The sequence below is a fragment of the Microplitis demolitor genome, chromosome 3 (assembly GCF_026212275.2).
Source record: "Microplitis demolitor isolate Queensland-Clemson2020A chromosome 3, iyMicDemo2.1a, whole genome shotgun sequence".
In the NCBI taxonomy this organism is placed as follows: Eukaryota; Metazoa; Arthropoda; class Insecta; order Hymenoptera; family Braconidae; genus Microplitis; species Microplitis demolitor.
In genome coordinates this window covers 18,118,528-18,133,425 of record NC_068547.1, presented here as the reverse complement: position 1 = coordinate 18,133,425, position 14,898 = coordinate 18,118,528, and the positions used below count along the sequence as shown (strand labels likewise).

The 14,898-nt window shown below is 31.2% G+C and overlaps 2 protein-coding genes across 5 annotated transcripts in view; one reads left to right on the top strand and one right to left on the bottom strand.

Moving 5' to 3' along the window:
- The window catches only part of LOC103572983 (tubulin monoglutamylase TTLL4), a 127,259-nt gene extending 112,361 nt beyond the window's left edge, over window positions 1-14,898 (bottom strand). For 3 of the 4 annotated variants that reach the window (XM_053737819.1, XM_053737817.1, XM_053737818.1), the window contains exon 1: window positions 14,832-14,898. The gene's annotated coding sequence lies outside the window, so the exon portion shown is untranslated. Of the gene's footprint in view, window positions 1-14,406; window positions 14,714-14,831 lie in introns of those variants that run through there. The other variant, XM_053737820.1, reaches the window with a different exon arrangement.
- Window positions 11,242-13,639, top strand: LOC103572967 (enhancer of split m7 protein). Its single transcript, XM_008551803.3, has 2 exons — window positions 11,242-11,744; window positions 11,884-13,639. Exons 1-2 carry the CDS (start codon window positions 11,670-11,672, stop codon window positions 12,454-12,456), a joined length of 648 nt encoding a protein of 215 aa, XP_008550025.1. The 5' UTR covers window positions 11,242-11,669; the 3' UTR covers window positions 12,457-13,639.

The following is a 14,898-nucleotide window of genomic DNA, read 5'->3' as shown; positions in this document are numbered from 1 at the left end:
CCAACCGAAGATTGAAATATGTATACACAAAAAAAAATTCTCGGCTGAAGGTAAATGTTTTTGATTCAATAAATTTTTTTGAAAACTTAAATTTTCCGGGATAACGTAAGAAATACCATCTAATGACCAAGACATATTCTCGGCTCAAGAAAATATTGACTCAGTTCCAGAAAACGTTTGTCTTCTAAAATTATTTTCTTGACTCTAGGTAACTTTTTTTTCTGTGTAATACATGAATTAAAATCCTGGCTTCGTTCTAATGCCCCCTGCAATCTATTTTTTAATTAAAGGCCCCTGGATATATATATATATATATATATATATATATATATATATATATATATATATATATATATAAATTAAATTTTTTGATTCAGGTAGTAGTTGTCGTTACTGTTTCAGTATAAGAATACAGTATAATGATGTGAGTATTAAGAAGTAGGTATAATCAACGGTTGGACGATTGCCAATCAACGCAGCACTAGCCAAAATAGCCAATCTATGTCTAACTTTAAATTGGTCTCGCGTCATCATAATTATCATCATCAACCACGAGTTCACGAGATATATATTAATGTATATGTATGACACACACGAAACATCCGGGATTAATTATTCCCGATTACGCATCTTTCGTAGAAGGCATAATTTCTTTCCCAGCATATATACACATACCTATATATTTATTATACATGTACGTTTACAGCACTTCTCGTGCGTTCATTTAAGAAAATAATAATAATAATAATAATAAAGTAGAATAGAATACAAGGAAAAAAAGTAACATTTAAAATTTAGTTGGGACTCTACAACTCCGCCTTCTCTGGTCAACTCACCATGAGTAGACCCCTATATACTGCGAATTCCTCAATTTACGATCAGACCTATACTCACTTCGTGGTAGTAATCAAGTTTTTCGTATTACATAACCCAAGACAAATTTACTAAGGAAATTATAACCGAATAACCAACTGTGAATTTTTTTTTCGGACAAAATGATATGGTATGTAGTTGAGAACAGAGGATAAAACTTGAGTTATTAATATAGATGTGAAAAATAATTTTTGAAATAAAAAAATGATGTCATCATGTTTACTTGTCATTAAATACAAAAAGAGTCAAGGTCACATTCGAAGATAATGATGACTTGAATATATTTACCCTTGTCTGGCCTACAGTACTAAAATGTTGAGGATGAAAGAATAAAGCATACCTAATATATAATACCAGTATATATATGTATGTATTCTTGAGTCAAGTCTACACTTTTTTCTTCTTTTTAATATTTTTTCGTCTTGATTTAATATATTCTGCACAATTATTTTAACGGCACTACTTTGCCGTGTACGGTTTACAAACTCGTCCAAGCGAATCGAGTTTGCAGACTTTTAAATGCATTTGGCTGTACATAACAACAGGTAAAAATAATGTCGGTAGTACGCTGCTATCTGATGTCTTCTGACTGACTTTTCTATATCTCATTATTCTTTCGTCCTTGTATTTATTTTATATTGTCTCCCTTGATATCGTTGTCATACTTTTTAGTGATTGTGGTAAAACCTTCAATACACCATTATATTAATGGCCATCGGCTTACTGAATACAGCAAATGTTAAATGAAAAAAATCCAAAGAACAACAAAAAAGTAAAGAATATAAAAAGTAAAAAAAAGAAGGAATTAAAATTTTGTAGGCAGGAACACGAGACTTGGAACGTGATAAATATTTTGAGGATAAAAGATTATGGATGCAAGGTACGTAATAAAGGAGCTTAGGAGACGATGTATGCTATACTAAGAAGAGTCACACTATGACGAGTACGCTTTTAAGAAACTCTCTCTTTCATTTATAATTTCTTATTTTTTTAGTTTGATATTATGTTGTGAGTTGAGGGTACAAGGGTCCAGACTTTCGGAGAATCCGCGTGAGTCAGTGGCTGTGGAATTTAATCGCATGTATACCTGCCTTCTTCTTATTTTTATTCTTATTCTTCTTTTTCTCATGTGATGTGTGGCATATAGGTGGTCTTTCCCCCGCGATGAATAGTGTATGACTTATACATCACAGAATTCAATATAATATTATGTCCAAGAGTGTGCGTGATGCCGACAACGACGATGACTTCACCACTCGTAAACAAAATCAATGACTCCTTTATTTCAGTTTAAATATTAAACTTTACTCTAAAATACGTCATACTATGCTAATGCTGAAGAAAATCCTGACGGATGTAATGGTTTTTCAAAGATCGTTTTAAAAATTTACAAAATCTACACTATGAAAAATTTCCAACAAATTTTACTATGGGTGCATTGTAATACCGGAATATAAGAAAGCTGGTACAAAATTTACAAGTGTCCCATAGCAAAAAGTATGCGCAAAGGTTCCAATCGTGTAGTCTGCGCATACGTTTACTATGGGACACTTGTAAATTTTGTACTAGTTTTCTTATGGTCCAGTGTTACAATGCACCCATAGTAAAATTTAATGGGAATTTTTCACAGTGTATACTGTAAAAAATTTGTGGAGTAAACGCGGATTAAATTCAAAGTGAAATTTACTACGAAGGGGAGTTCATTTTAATTTAACACTCCGAATCGGATTTAAATCAAATCTAGACCACTCCGAAATCACTCCGTTAAAAAGACAAACTCTCTATTCACTTTGGATTCGGAGTGATTTTTTTTAAAAACTCTGAAACTCCGAGTGAGAAAGTGAATTCGGATTTAAATAAAATCTGAAATTCACTTCCAATTTTTTATGGTGTATTAAAATGAAGTTAATTAAAATTTCAAGCTGGCAAGACAAATTGATGATAATACTGTAAGCTAAATAAAGCCGATTGATTGTAGAATAATTTGTATACGAATGCGAGTAAAGATGTATCGGATATATATCGAGGGGGTCCAACAGCAGAACCAGCAAAAGAAGCAGTAGCAGTAGCATTTAACTACAGTTGTGTGCATTTTCGGGCCTTGTTTTATCTTTCAATTGAGAGAGGACCTCCCTGGGCATGGGTGAGCATCAGCATTTCGGCGCTCGTGCTCGACACAATGGGGCCCGTGGCATGGGCTTATTTCTTTACTTCATCCATCTACCTCTCTTTCTCTCCCTTAATCTCTTTTACTTCTTTTAATTTTTGCTCCCCTGGCGAAGTATACAATACACGTATACACACACTCACATATGCACACATAAAAAACCAAAAAGAAGTTCCAAGAGCTTTAAGACTGCCGGCTGCGGCCAACTCGTGGGAAAATCGAGCACGTGCGAAGCCCGGACGACCAGCAGCAGCAGTAGAAGCAGGGGCAGCCTGTTGTTAGCTGTCTCACCCTAAAATCCCCCTCAAGGGTTTCGGTTTTACTCGTCCGCCCACCAGTTCTTGGTCGTCGTCCAAAAGAAAAGAAATCTAAGACGCCATCAATTTTTTTTATTTTTTTTGTCATTCTCTTCTTCTCTTACTTTTTTATTTTCCATTTAAGTTATTCTTTTTGCGTCACTAAACATGTTATCTTACTCTTTTACAACACTAGACTGCCAATTTACGAGATCCAAGTTTATATGGAACCGGTCAATAATGATGCTACGCTAGTTGTTTTCGATGTGGGTCGGCGACAACGAGAACCGCGACCAATACCAAGAGCAAGACGATGAGCAGATACGGTTGACGTGATCAGCAACAAAAATGTGGAACGAGACTTAAGCTCAACTGATATGTGTGTTGGTGTATATATATATATATATATATATATATATATATATATATATATATATATATATATATATATATATATTTATCTTTATATGTATATATATGAATGTGTGTGTAAATGGATGAGGCCCCGATTAGGCGTCGAGACAGGGAACAGGGATAAAAAATAAAATATAATAAAAGATTGACGACGATAATGAGCCAATATAATGGGTTCTCGCGTGGGCAATTGCTTCCAGAGGTTTAACGAGTAAACGATCATCGTCTTCTGGGCATACGCATAACGTCATTTGCATTCGATCCTCTTTTACCCTATAGATACATATATAAATATATATACTTTGAAAGTAAATGGAGATTATATCCTCGGTAATGCTCTCGAAAGTATAGCAAACGTCTTATTGCGATAAAGTATAAGGGAGAATTATTAAGATCAATGTTTTATCGGATGTCATAAAATTGTTATTATTATTATAATTATTACTTTTTTTACAATTTATCTTTATGGATTGGCAATTACTTTGTTGTTAAGATAAAAATATTTACCCTACGGTTAATGGATTATTTTTATATATTTATAAAATTAATAACCATGCCAAGGAAAAAAAAGTCATCGAGACTTTTATTGATGGACGAATTTAATTTAATAAAATAAAAATATATCTGTCTTAATAAAAATCTAAAAATGATCTTGACAGTACACGTGTAAAGTTGCTCAGTACTTGAGCACGTGTCGAAAGAGCAATTAATTTAAATATGAAATCGGTTGTTGTCGCTGTTATACACAACTTCTGTTATATAAATATATATATATATAAGACTTTATCGAAACAAGTGTCACCACACGTGACTTATTGTATACGATAATATTAAAATGAGTGAGTGAGTAAGGGAAAAAATAACAATATTATAAATATATATATACAGAAATATACTAGACAAGTTTTTAAACTATACATATATATTATATACTTTAGCACATACTCTTAACTCAACTCGCGTACTGCTATATTTGTTATATACTAATTCTTTAGGCTCGACCATGTGTACTGTAATATGTAATATAGTCCCGAGTACGCGCACGTGCTAATCGAAGGCCAGCTTGTCGTTGCTATTTTTCTTATCCTCATGCCAATGGATTTCAACGTATTTCCAAGAGAAAAAAAAAAAAAGTAAATAAATAAATAAAAATTGTAATCGATAAAAAAGAACAGTCAGTTGGTTTACACCGCGTTCGTAGAATATCGTCTGTTGTACTTTAATACATATTTGAACACAATGAATTATTTAAAATGCTAACACTTGCGTGTTTTGTTATACTTATGGTATATAAATTGTTGCTTATTCAAACGATTTTGATAAATGTATCAAGTTTATAAAATAAAAAACTTTTTTGTTTTCCACAAAAGATTGATTAATTTATAAATTAAATAATTTATAAGTTGATACTGGAGGAATAAATATTATGCAGCAAAGTAAAGAGGAGAGTAAAAGTTAATTCATTACTCCACTGACTTTATCCATTGATCTATTGTTGAGAATTATTTGCGAGAGTCGTATAAATAGTATACATATGTGTGTATGTATATATCAATATATATGTTGAACCATACACACATCGAGTATGCATATAGAAGAATATAAGTCGATAGGATCGGTATATAAGCGCGTGCCGAGAACGAGGCGCCGTACGATTAAAAGCCGCATTCAATCTAAACAGCACATAAGTGAGAGTTTCTCTATATAATGATAATAATATCTAGATATACAAATATATATACCTAACAGTAACAACAATATATACTTGAGGGTTAATGGTAATTTTAGTCTAAGCTTTTTTTCTCAAACAAAAACTCTAAACGCAAAATTAAGACCGAGGTTCGATATATTAGTCTGCAATCTAGCAATCTACGTTATCATTTTTCAAAAATTTTCATTTATTTAAAAGGGGTTTGCACTTTTTTCTCTATCAGACTCGAGACGATGAACGGTTCTATATTTGTTGCACTTGCGCAGTAAATAGAAACTTTGGCCGAGTTTTTCTCTTAAACAAACGGATATTATTAAAAAATTAAATTGCACTTCGCTAAATTAGAGGAAAGTGCATCTATGTGCAGTCTGTAGTTTGTATTTAAAGATTTTGTTTTCGAAAATATCTGAAAATTTCTTATTAAGAGAAAAGTTTAGATTTACTGCGTAAGTGCAACAAAAATAGTATCGTTGACTTGAGTGTGATAGAGAAAAAATTTAAGACCCTTCTTAAATTATTTTCGAAAAATAAATACCAAGACAGCGGATTGCCAATAATATAAAACGAAATAATAAAGAGAGAATATGTATTCATATGTTAACAGTTGTCTCTCGTTTCTCAGCTCATTTTGCACTTACGTCAGATGAACTCGACTCCGTGAGAAAAACTCGACTTCTCTTACATTTTGTGTATACATACATATATACATATATCTTTTATACAGATAATTCTCAACATACATCTATATGTATATATGTATGTATATATGTATAGAAACTATTAACACAGCGAGTACATTGTGCCAGGTCATTTGAATCTCTGGCGTCTGTTACATTACATTAGCAAAAGAGTGATATCTATTACCCATACTTTACTCTTTTACTCTCTAGTCTCTATTTATACTCAATTGGTTAAAGTCACACGATATACTGAAGAATCGAGTAATCAGCATTTCATTCATTCACATCACGCTGCAGAAGTTACTATAATGTTATATATTATAACACTATCGTAAATATAATTTGCATTCATTTGTAACACGTTTTAAATATTTAAGCTATTTATTATATACATATATTATTTATGATAAAAAATTATCAATAAATACATCACTGATTCAAACATCAGTTAAATGTAATAAATAAAGTTTAAATAAAAAATAAATACGTAAATCATATGACCCTTGTCCTTTAGTAAATGTCGCCAGGCAACTTGAATTGCATATTAGACACACACATATATATATACATAAATATATAAAACAACAGCTGAGAGTTCATTGTACATTGTATTGTTCAAAAGAAAACGCTTAAATTTATTTAATAGCTGTATCACCACTATTTTTATTCGTGAATTATATATATATATATATATATATATATATATATATATATATATATATATATATAAAGAAGAACCGATAATAATAATTAATAATATATAATATAAGACGATGAAGAATATAATTATATACGAGGGCGGAACAACAGTATATATAACCTGGATATCCGGTACTTTTCAATCAGTTCTCATGGGAAGTAAAACACGTGGTCCTGTTTCACTTGCAATCAACTATAATTCCATTTGTAAATGTCATTTGTCTTTTTAGGGTTTGTGGATTAAACCCACGGTGTTTTCCCCTCAACACCCGGTCTATATAGCGTGTCAACTATATAGTATTGTCTGTTATACAGCTAGTCTAGTCTACTCGAGCCCCGCATTATTATTTCAGTATAAACTCTTGTGGATAAATTGACGCGTGCGAAGTAATATTACGAGTCAGGGGAGAAATACTAGCGGTTTATATATATTATATGATGATCAAAAAATAAATAATAAAAGGGGATGATACTTGTAGCGTCGTATTATTTCTCTAGTGAGTTGGATTTTCAGAGTAGAGGTTAAATTATACAACTATGACAGCACTGTTTATGTATCTATATATAAAATATACATACATACATACGAAACAAGTAAGTATGCATATGGATTGAAGGGGTAGGGAGAACGTAAGAAGATGCAGGGGGGCTCAAAACGATTTCGTGGCTCGTGCTACGGTGTGACATATGTTCTCGGGACAGCTGATGTACTAATAAGGCCCCTCAAGCATGCGCCCGGGTGTGCAATTGAGATCGGCACATGGGAAAGTATTTAATAGACAAAAAAAAAATAAGAAAAAAAAACATATATACGCACATACACTCGCAGAGGGGAATCAAGCGGAAAAGGTATGTGAGAAAATTTGCAGGAACGTCAGCGGGTCGACAACACGCTATACGGTAATTTACCAAATATTTTAGTCATTAAAATTGTATGTTTTTTTTTTTATACATCTCTCTGTAAATTTTTAAACGAATAATCAAGTATTGAAACTTTTGTGCATAATTATTGAGTAAATATTTTTTTTTTTACTTGGATAAAAAAATTCAGGACATTTAAATAATTAATTATAATAAAAACAGGTTAATGCAAATTAAACAAAAAAAAAAAGAAAAAAAAACATGACAAAATAATAAAACGTAATCTAACACGATATTAAAATTAGTGTAGACATGAAACGTAGTTTCTATTTTTTTAATCAAACTCTATTCATGAATAAAACATAACACGCTTGGGCAGTACAATATATACTACAAACTAAACTACACACTAGGTACATATATAACATGTACATGTACATGTAATATATAGATCTTTCTCTCTCATACCGAATGAGGCCAAGTTGAGCCAAGTGTTCCTACTGATAAGCAACACACACGGCTTGAGTTATTTCCTTCCGTCTGATTGTACCTCGATGTAATTCACGCCACGTGCTAAAACCCACGGCGCGTGCTGTCGCGTTTCGTTTTTCTGTCGACCAAGGGCTATATAACGAATACGTGATTTTTTCAGCTAGATATATATAGTCCTATATCATGAGCCCCTTATAAAAACTCATTGTACACGTGTTCTAACATTAACTGGCCCCACGAGAGCTTTTCATTTCTATTCGTTTTGCAAATTCGACTTGCATTATTCACTCTCTCTCTCTTTCTCTATTTCTCTAGTTAGATTTATTTTATTTTCTTTATCTAATTCTGTATCCTCCCGAGTGATTTCGAATAAAACTTACGCACGTGCTCGTAAATTGACGCGGAAATTTTTACAACACGTGCGCACATACGTATCTACTGGCATCGACTATTATTTAGACAATCGATGTATCATTTTAATGAACTGAAATTCTTCTTCATCAATACATCATCATCATTATTATTATTATTATTATTATTAATGTGTACGAAGCTACGAAGAGATAATCACCGATTATCTATGGTATATTATAAAGATTTAAGTTTACCATATCAAGCATAATAAATGCAAATTTTTTATTACGAATTTTTTTTCATCATTTAATCATCCATAAGTATCTTAAATGATGTTGGTAAAAAAATAGTCAATAATGAATTAAAAAAAGCGAATATAAAAAAAAAAAAATAATGTATTAAAATTGCGGTTTAATATCGTAAATTAAACGCCACAGGTAAGATAGTAGTAATATGCAGTAGCAATCAAGCTACTAGACGATCCAGATAAGCGAACGCGAGAGATGCGAGTAGAGTGGAAGTACCAGTAGTGTTTCGCTATAATTATATATTTGCAAACGACTTTTAAATGCCGTGGTGTTGAGGAGAAATAAATGAGAATAGATAGACCAAGAAGTTGATGGCTAAAAAAAAACGTAAAAATAAAAAAAATCATAAAAGCGACGCGGCGAAAAGGAATAAATATTAGGGAGGAATTACAAAAAAAAAGAAAAAGGAAAGAAACATAAAAATTAAAAAGACATAAGAGGATGTGTAATTCTCCGGGAAGCTGGCAGTTTTAAAACGATTGCTGAGAGTAGTCTATAGTATGTATATATATGTGTATGTATATGTATATATAATATGCGTGTGTCTTTAAAGCTAAATACTGACAGAAAAGAAACATTTAAAAAACATCTGAAATGGTTGCCAGTCGTTTCTCAGGACATAAGATTACTTTATGCACGAAGTTGTAATTTTTTTTTTTTTTTTGTCATTTTTATACATTTTTCAAGTCTCACGATGTTTATACATCTGTGTATGTCTTTTAATTAAAATTAAATGCGAGTATGTATATTTTAAAAGCCAAAAATACTCGTAAAAAATAATTACACAAAAATCTTTGAAATTTTTTTCAGTTATTAATATTCATTTAACAAAATTATATGTAGATAAATATAAATATATATGCATATATTATTTTTACTACATTTAAATTATATAAAATCACGGTATATAATTAAGTTAAACGAGAAATAGCTACATATACATACATTATAAATTTAAAAAATTTATCGGATAAAATTAAGTTTTAAAAAAAGAATGAATTGATTTTTTTATGTTCGATGTAATCGTTGTTTTATGACCCAAATAATATCTGTTGTAGGTAAATAAAATGTATTGTTATAAAATTAATAAAATAATTGAAATAATTGGCAATAAGGTGTAATTGGATTTCCAAGGATAATCCACGCGTGACTGACTTACAATTGATATCACGCGCAAGCGGATAAAACCTACATCTATATACATGAAAAAAAAAAAAACATATATATACTTATATATATATATACCCACGAATCGTGCTTCGTGCGGTTTCTTCTTATATTACCACCACTAATATAAGAGGCCACTATAAACTACATATATGACTCTTTCACCTCTGGTGTAGTCATTAAGCGACGCTCGTCTTGAGATGATTAATCGTACAACGAGCGAATTGCATGGTCACTTATCCCTACGTAACGTACGTTCAAATGAATTTAAAAGTGCAACTGAGAGAGAGAACGAACGAAGGAACGAACAAGTGACTGAACAATCAAGAAGGGAACGCCCGTGCAATTCAACATTGCGCACTTAATATAACCAGAGTCCGAGCCAAAGGGGAACCGTAATCACGAAAGCTCAATAAGTAAAGTTAAATAACAAACTTGATATCCAACGGCTAACACAGTACTTGTACATATATCCATAGTATATATTATACCTCTAACTCATTACAGAATAAAAAATATATATAGAAATAAAAATCAATCAGATGCTTAAGAAATAGATTACCCTCACGATCAATTCAAATCACAAGTCGGCAGTAAAAAAGTTTATAGAAAAGTACTGAACGATATGCGATAAGTAGACATCACGAATCAAAAGTTATAAAATGGAGTGAAATGCTCGGGTTTACATAAAAAAAGGTAATATATGTAATAATAAAAAAGTACCAAGTGCAGAAGTACAGTGGTTTGAAAATGACTCAAAAGTGTATGAGAAAAAGTATAAAAAAAGTAAAATGATTACTAGAGAAAACCCGTTGAGAGGCCGTGCCGGTAAAGGCTTAAGTTGAATCGAGGAGAAGAGTAGCAACTTTGAGATATGGGTTTATATCACGTAGTTGTGAATAAGCGAATAGACTGGGACGGATGTATCCATGACATCACTCAAGTTGAAGAAAGACAAAAAGTTATTCCAAGTATATATATATGTATGTATATGTATAGATGAGTGTATTGTAGTTATCGTAGTGCATTGCGCGTTTAACCAACAGTTAGTATGTATAGAGAGTAAAGAACAAGGATACTTAAGTATCAGTAATGTTTAAGAAAAAGACAGTAAAACGGTGACGATGGCTTGGTGTGGGCGCGTGTCTGGCAGCTGCCGCTTACAGGTGGTGTGCTTGCTTGGGAACCAAGCTCCACGGCGCGTTCCCACGGAAGGCTCGTCCCCCATCACCAAACCCCGATATCTTTCCCCTCTATTCCATCCCTACCATCGTTCACTCATGCTCTCGTATATAAGGATGCCTGCAACATCGTCAACTCCACATTTCTACTTTGACTCTTGTACGGTGCGCTTCAAAAGCAATCTTTAAACCACCGCACGCGGTTATATATTTTTATACAAAATATATACATACATACATATTAAACTATTTGATAATATTATCAATCACACGTTATAAAAGTGTTAACGCGTAATTGCTGTTAGTTCACTTTGATACACACCAATAAGTGAATTGATTTTTTAAAAATATTGTCTGGACACTTGTGTTATTAATTGTTGTCGCGATCACCTGTGACGTGTTCAACATTAAGTGACTTATTGAAAGGATTAATTTTTTATCGATAATTATTATCAACAATAACAAGATGCAGATGCACGAGCAAATGATGATTGTCGATGGACAGGAACAGCCGATCTCCAGAACTTATCAGTACAGAAAGGTAAAGATCAATTCATTAAATTAAAAAAAAAAATTTTTTTAATTTTTTCAAAAATCAATTTGCTTTGAAAAATTAAAAATCTATAATTATTATCAATAAAATCAGTGACTAATGGTGATTATTATTTTTTTTTACGTAGGTCATGAAACCAATGCTTGAACGAAAACGACGAGCTCGTATCAATCGGTGTCTAGATGAGCTGAAGGACCTGATGGTCACTGCACTTGCTGGTGACGGAGAGAACGTTGCTAAACTCGAGAAAGCAGATATTCTTGAACTAACAGTACGTCATCTTCACAAACTACAACGTCAACAACGTCTGTCAGCAAATCCCGTACTCGACTCAGATCGTTTCCGTGCCGGTTACACTCACTGTGCCAACGAAGTCAGCCGCTGTCTTGCTGAAACACCCGGAGTAGACGTGGCACTGGGTACCAAGCTGATGACACATCTCGGTCACAAGCTTATCTCAATGGACAAAACCGGACCACTTACTATTCACGTATCAGCACCACCACCACCACAGTCATCACCGTCAGTGTGCAGCGAGTCATCAAATTCATCGGAATACTCCATGCCATTGACACCAGCCTCCAGTCAACCATCACCAGTTGGAAGATCAGCAGAAGGTGAAACAAATATTTCAACACCAACTCATCAGGGATTACTAAAAGTTGTTAAACCCAATGAAGCTGTCTGGCGACCATGGTAATGAAAATTATCAAAGTCATCAATTTAATTAAGATTAATGACCTCACACGGCATACCACTGTTGTTATATAAATAAGTAAATATACATATATATATATATTGACTGTGAAAATTGGCCGAATTACTCAGGGCAGGCAGCCAACTGTGCAGTCGAATTAAATTCTACTGTTAACAAAAAATAATTAAGAAGAAGAAGAAGAAGAAGACGACAAAGAAAATATAATAATTATTTAAAGACTTCTGCTGAGCTAAAATGTCTATACAATTGTTAATAAAATTGGTGATGATATAGACGACTAAACTGTGATTCAACGGAGGTCCTAATAATTACACGATGGTCTGGGATCAAGCAAGAAAATCAAGACTAACAAAAAAGAAATACTTGTTTATTCTTCAATCAACGATACTGAATGATTATTTAAATTTATTAAAGTATAGTAGATTTAATTAAATAAATTAAGACACCTCGAATTGCTCAAATCGATCTATTGGTATCAATATATTAGAAGAAGAAAAAAAAAGAAAGATAAATACCAAGGAAACGATTCTTAAAATAGCAAATCATTTCAATAGAATTAGTTTTAGGAGAGATTAAGACACTCTGATCTCGTTAATTGTCAAGGGCACTTTTAATGTGTGTGGTTATATTTTAAATGAATATGCCAAGTGGTTAAGCTTTAATTTACTCTTATTGGTAAAGAGTTTAAATATTTTTTTTGCTCTTACATTTTATTGTACTGTTTAATTTCATACTTTTATTAATCAAGTAATTTTTTTTTAAACTGTTTCGGCGCAAGTAGATTCTTATATTTATCATTGATTAATTATTGATTATTAGTTATGATTATTACTATTATTATTTTTTTATTATTAAATTTTAAATATGTAATTGAGCGAGTGCAATGTTGTTAATTATTAATTTAAGCGCCGAAATTTATGCGCCTCGCCTCGGTCTGTTGTAAAAAAAATATTTTTTTTCACAAAATATCGATCATTGGATCCTTGAAAATTTAAACCGTCATTTTTTGGGTAAATAAAATTAATAAAAAAAAATGACCGAGTAGAGGGTCTTGTGATAGAGAAACGAGTACCTGTGATATTTAAATGTAAAGAGAGTTCCAGTTGGTAGAAGATGATATTAGATTTTTTAAAATAATATAAATAAAGAATTTGATTAATTTCAACATAAATTACCTTGAATTTCATTTATTTTAGTAATTATACAACCCTGACCTAGCCTATCCTTACTATTCATTATAAATCTATAAATATTTTTTTTATTTTGACATCGTTTCAAGTTCGATGAATCATTTTATCATAATTGATGCTGTTTTTAAATCTTTGTAACATTGACTAAAATTTTATGAGTCACTATTAGAAAAAATTTTTTTTTTTAATTTCTTACAAATTTTTTTTTTAAATAAACAAAAAAAAAATTAATATATTTTTACTATTCAAAATGCATAAGAATTTTTAATGAGTATGAATGTAGCAAACATCGAACAAATTTGAAATTATTAATAAATAGAGTAAATAATTAATAAAATAAAATTTTTAAAAATGCGCATTTAAAAAATTTAAAAATTAATAAATGTATTTTTTTAAAATCATTTACTCTACTTATAATTTTAAATTCGTTTGATGTCTGCTACATTCACACTTGTGAATTTTCAAATGTTTTTTTTATTGTGCAATTTTTTATTAAAAATAAAAATTCGAATTTTTAATTTTACTCTTAACTGATAATGGACACTGATTTAAATTAATGATAGATTTTTATAAATATAGAATCACAAAAAAAATGTGTGATAAAAAAATTTTCATAAATAATAAGTAATAAAATTACGTCATGTCATAAAAAATTTATAAATTTAAATAATAAAAGAAAAAAAATACTCGTGTGAAGGATAATTATTATAGATAATAATAATAATGTATCGATAAAACTCACGTGATAAAATATATTCAGGTAAAACAAGTTGTTATGATCATAATAAAAAAAATGCCGGATATTATTTTCAAATGGCGCGAAAAAAAATAATAAAACTAAGTAAACAGGATAACTTATAATAATTTTAATTACGAGTAGATTAATCATCGACAAACTTAGAAAGGCCACTGAAATGAGTTACGTTAAGGTTTGATCGATTTAACGCGAACTGACATTGAACTAAAAATTGTCGAAGCAACAGTGTGTCGTGTGTCATACACGTGCAGTAACGCTAAAAAATTAGCAAATATGGTTATGACGACGTTTGTCCTCATATTTTTCACTGTACGACTCTTTTCATTATTTGTCTTATATATACCCAAAGCTCAAGTACTGGAGAATATGTGTAATAGATAATATAATAGTAAAAAATAAAAATTACTCACTTTTTTTGGCAGTTTATTAGGAGGACAGCTGTACACGTGCTGGAACTCGGGAGCACTACAACGCTAT

What these genes read in the sequence shown, in the direction of transcription:
- LOC103572967 (XM_008551803.3), top strand. Translation starts at nt 11,670, where the DNA reads ATGCAGATGCACGAGCAAATGATGATTGTCGATGGACAGGAACAGCCG. An exon ending in GAACTTATCAGTACAGAAAG is followed by an intron (nt 11,745 to 11,883) that starts GTAAAGATCAAT and finishes TTTTTTACGTAG; the next exon opens with GTCATGAAACCAATGCTTGA.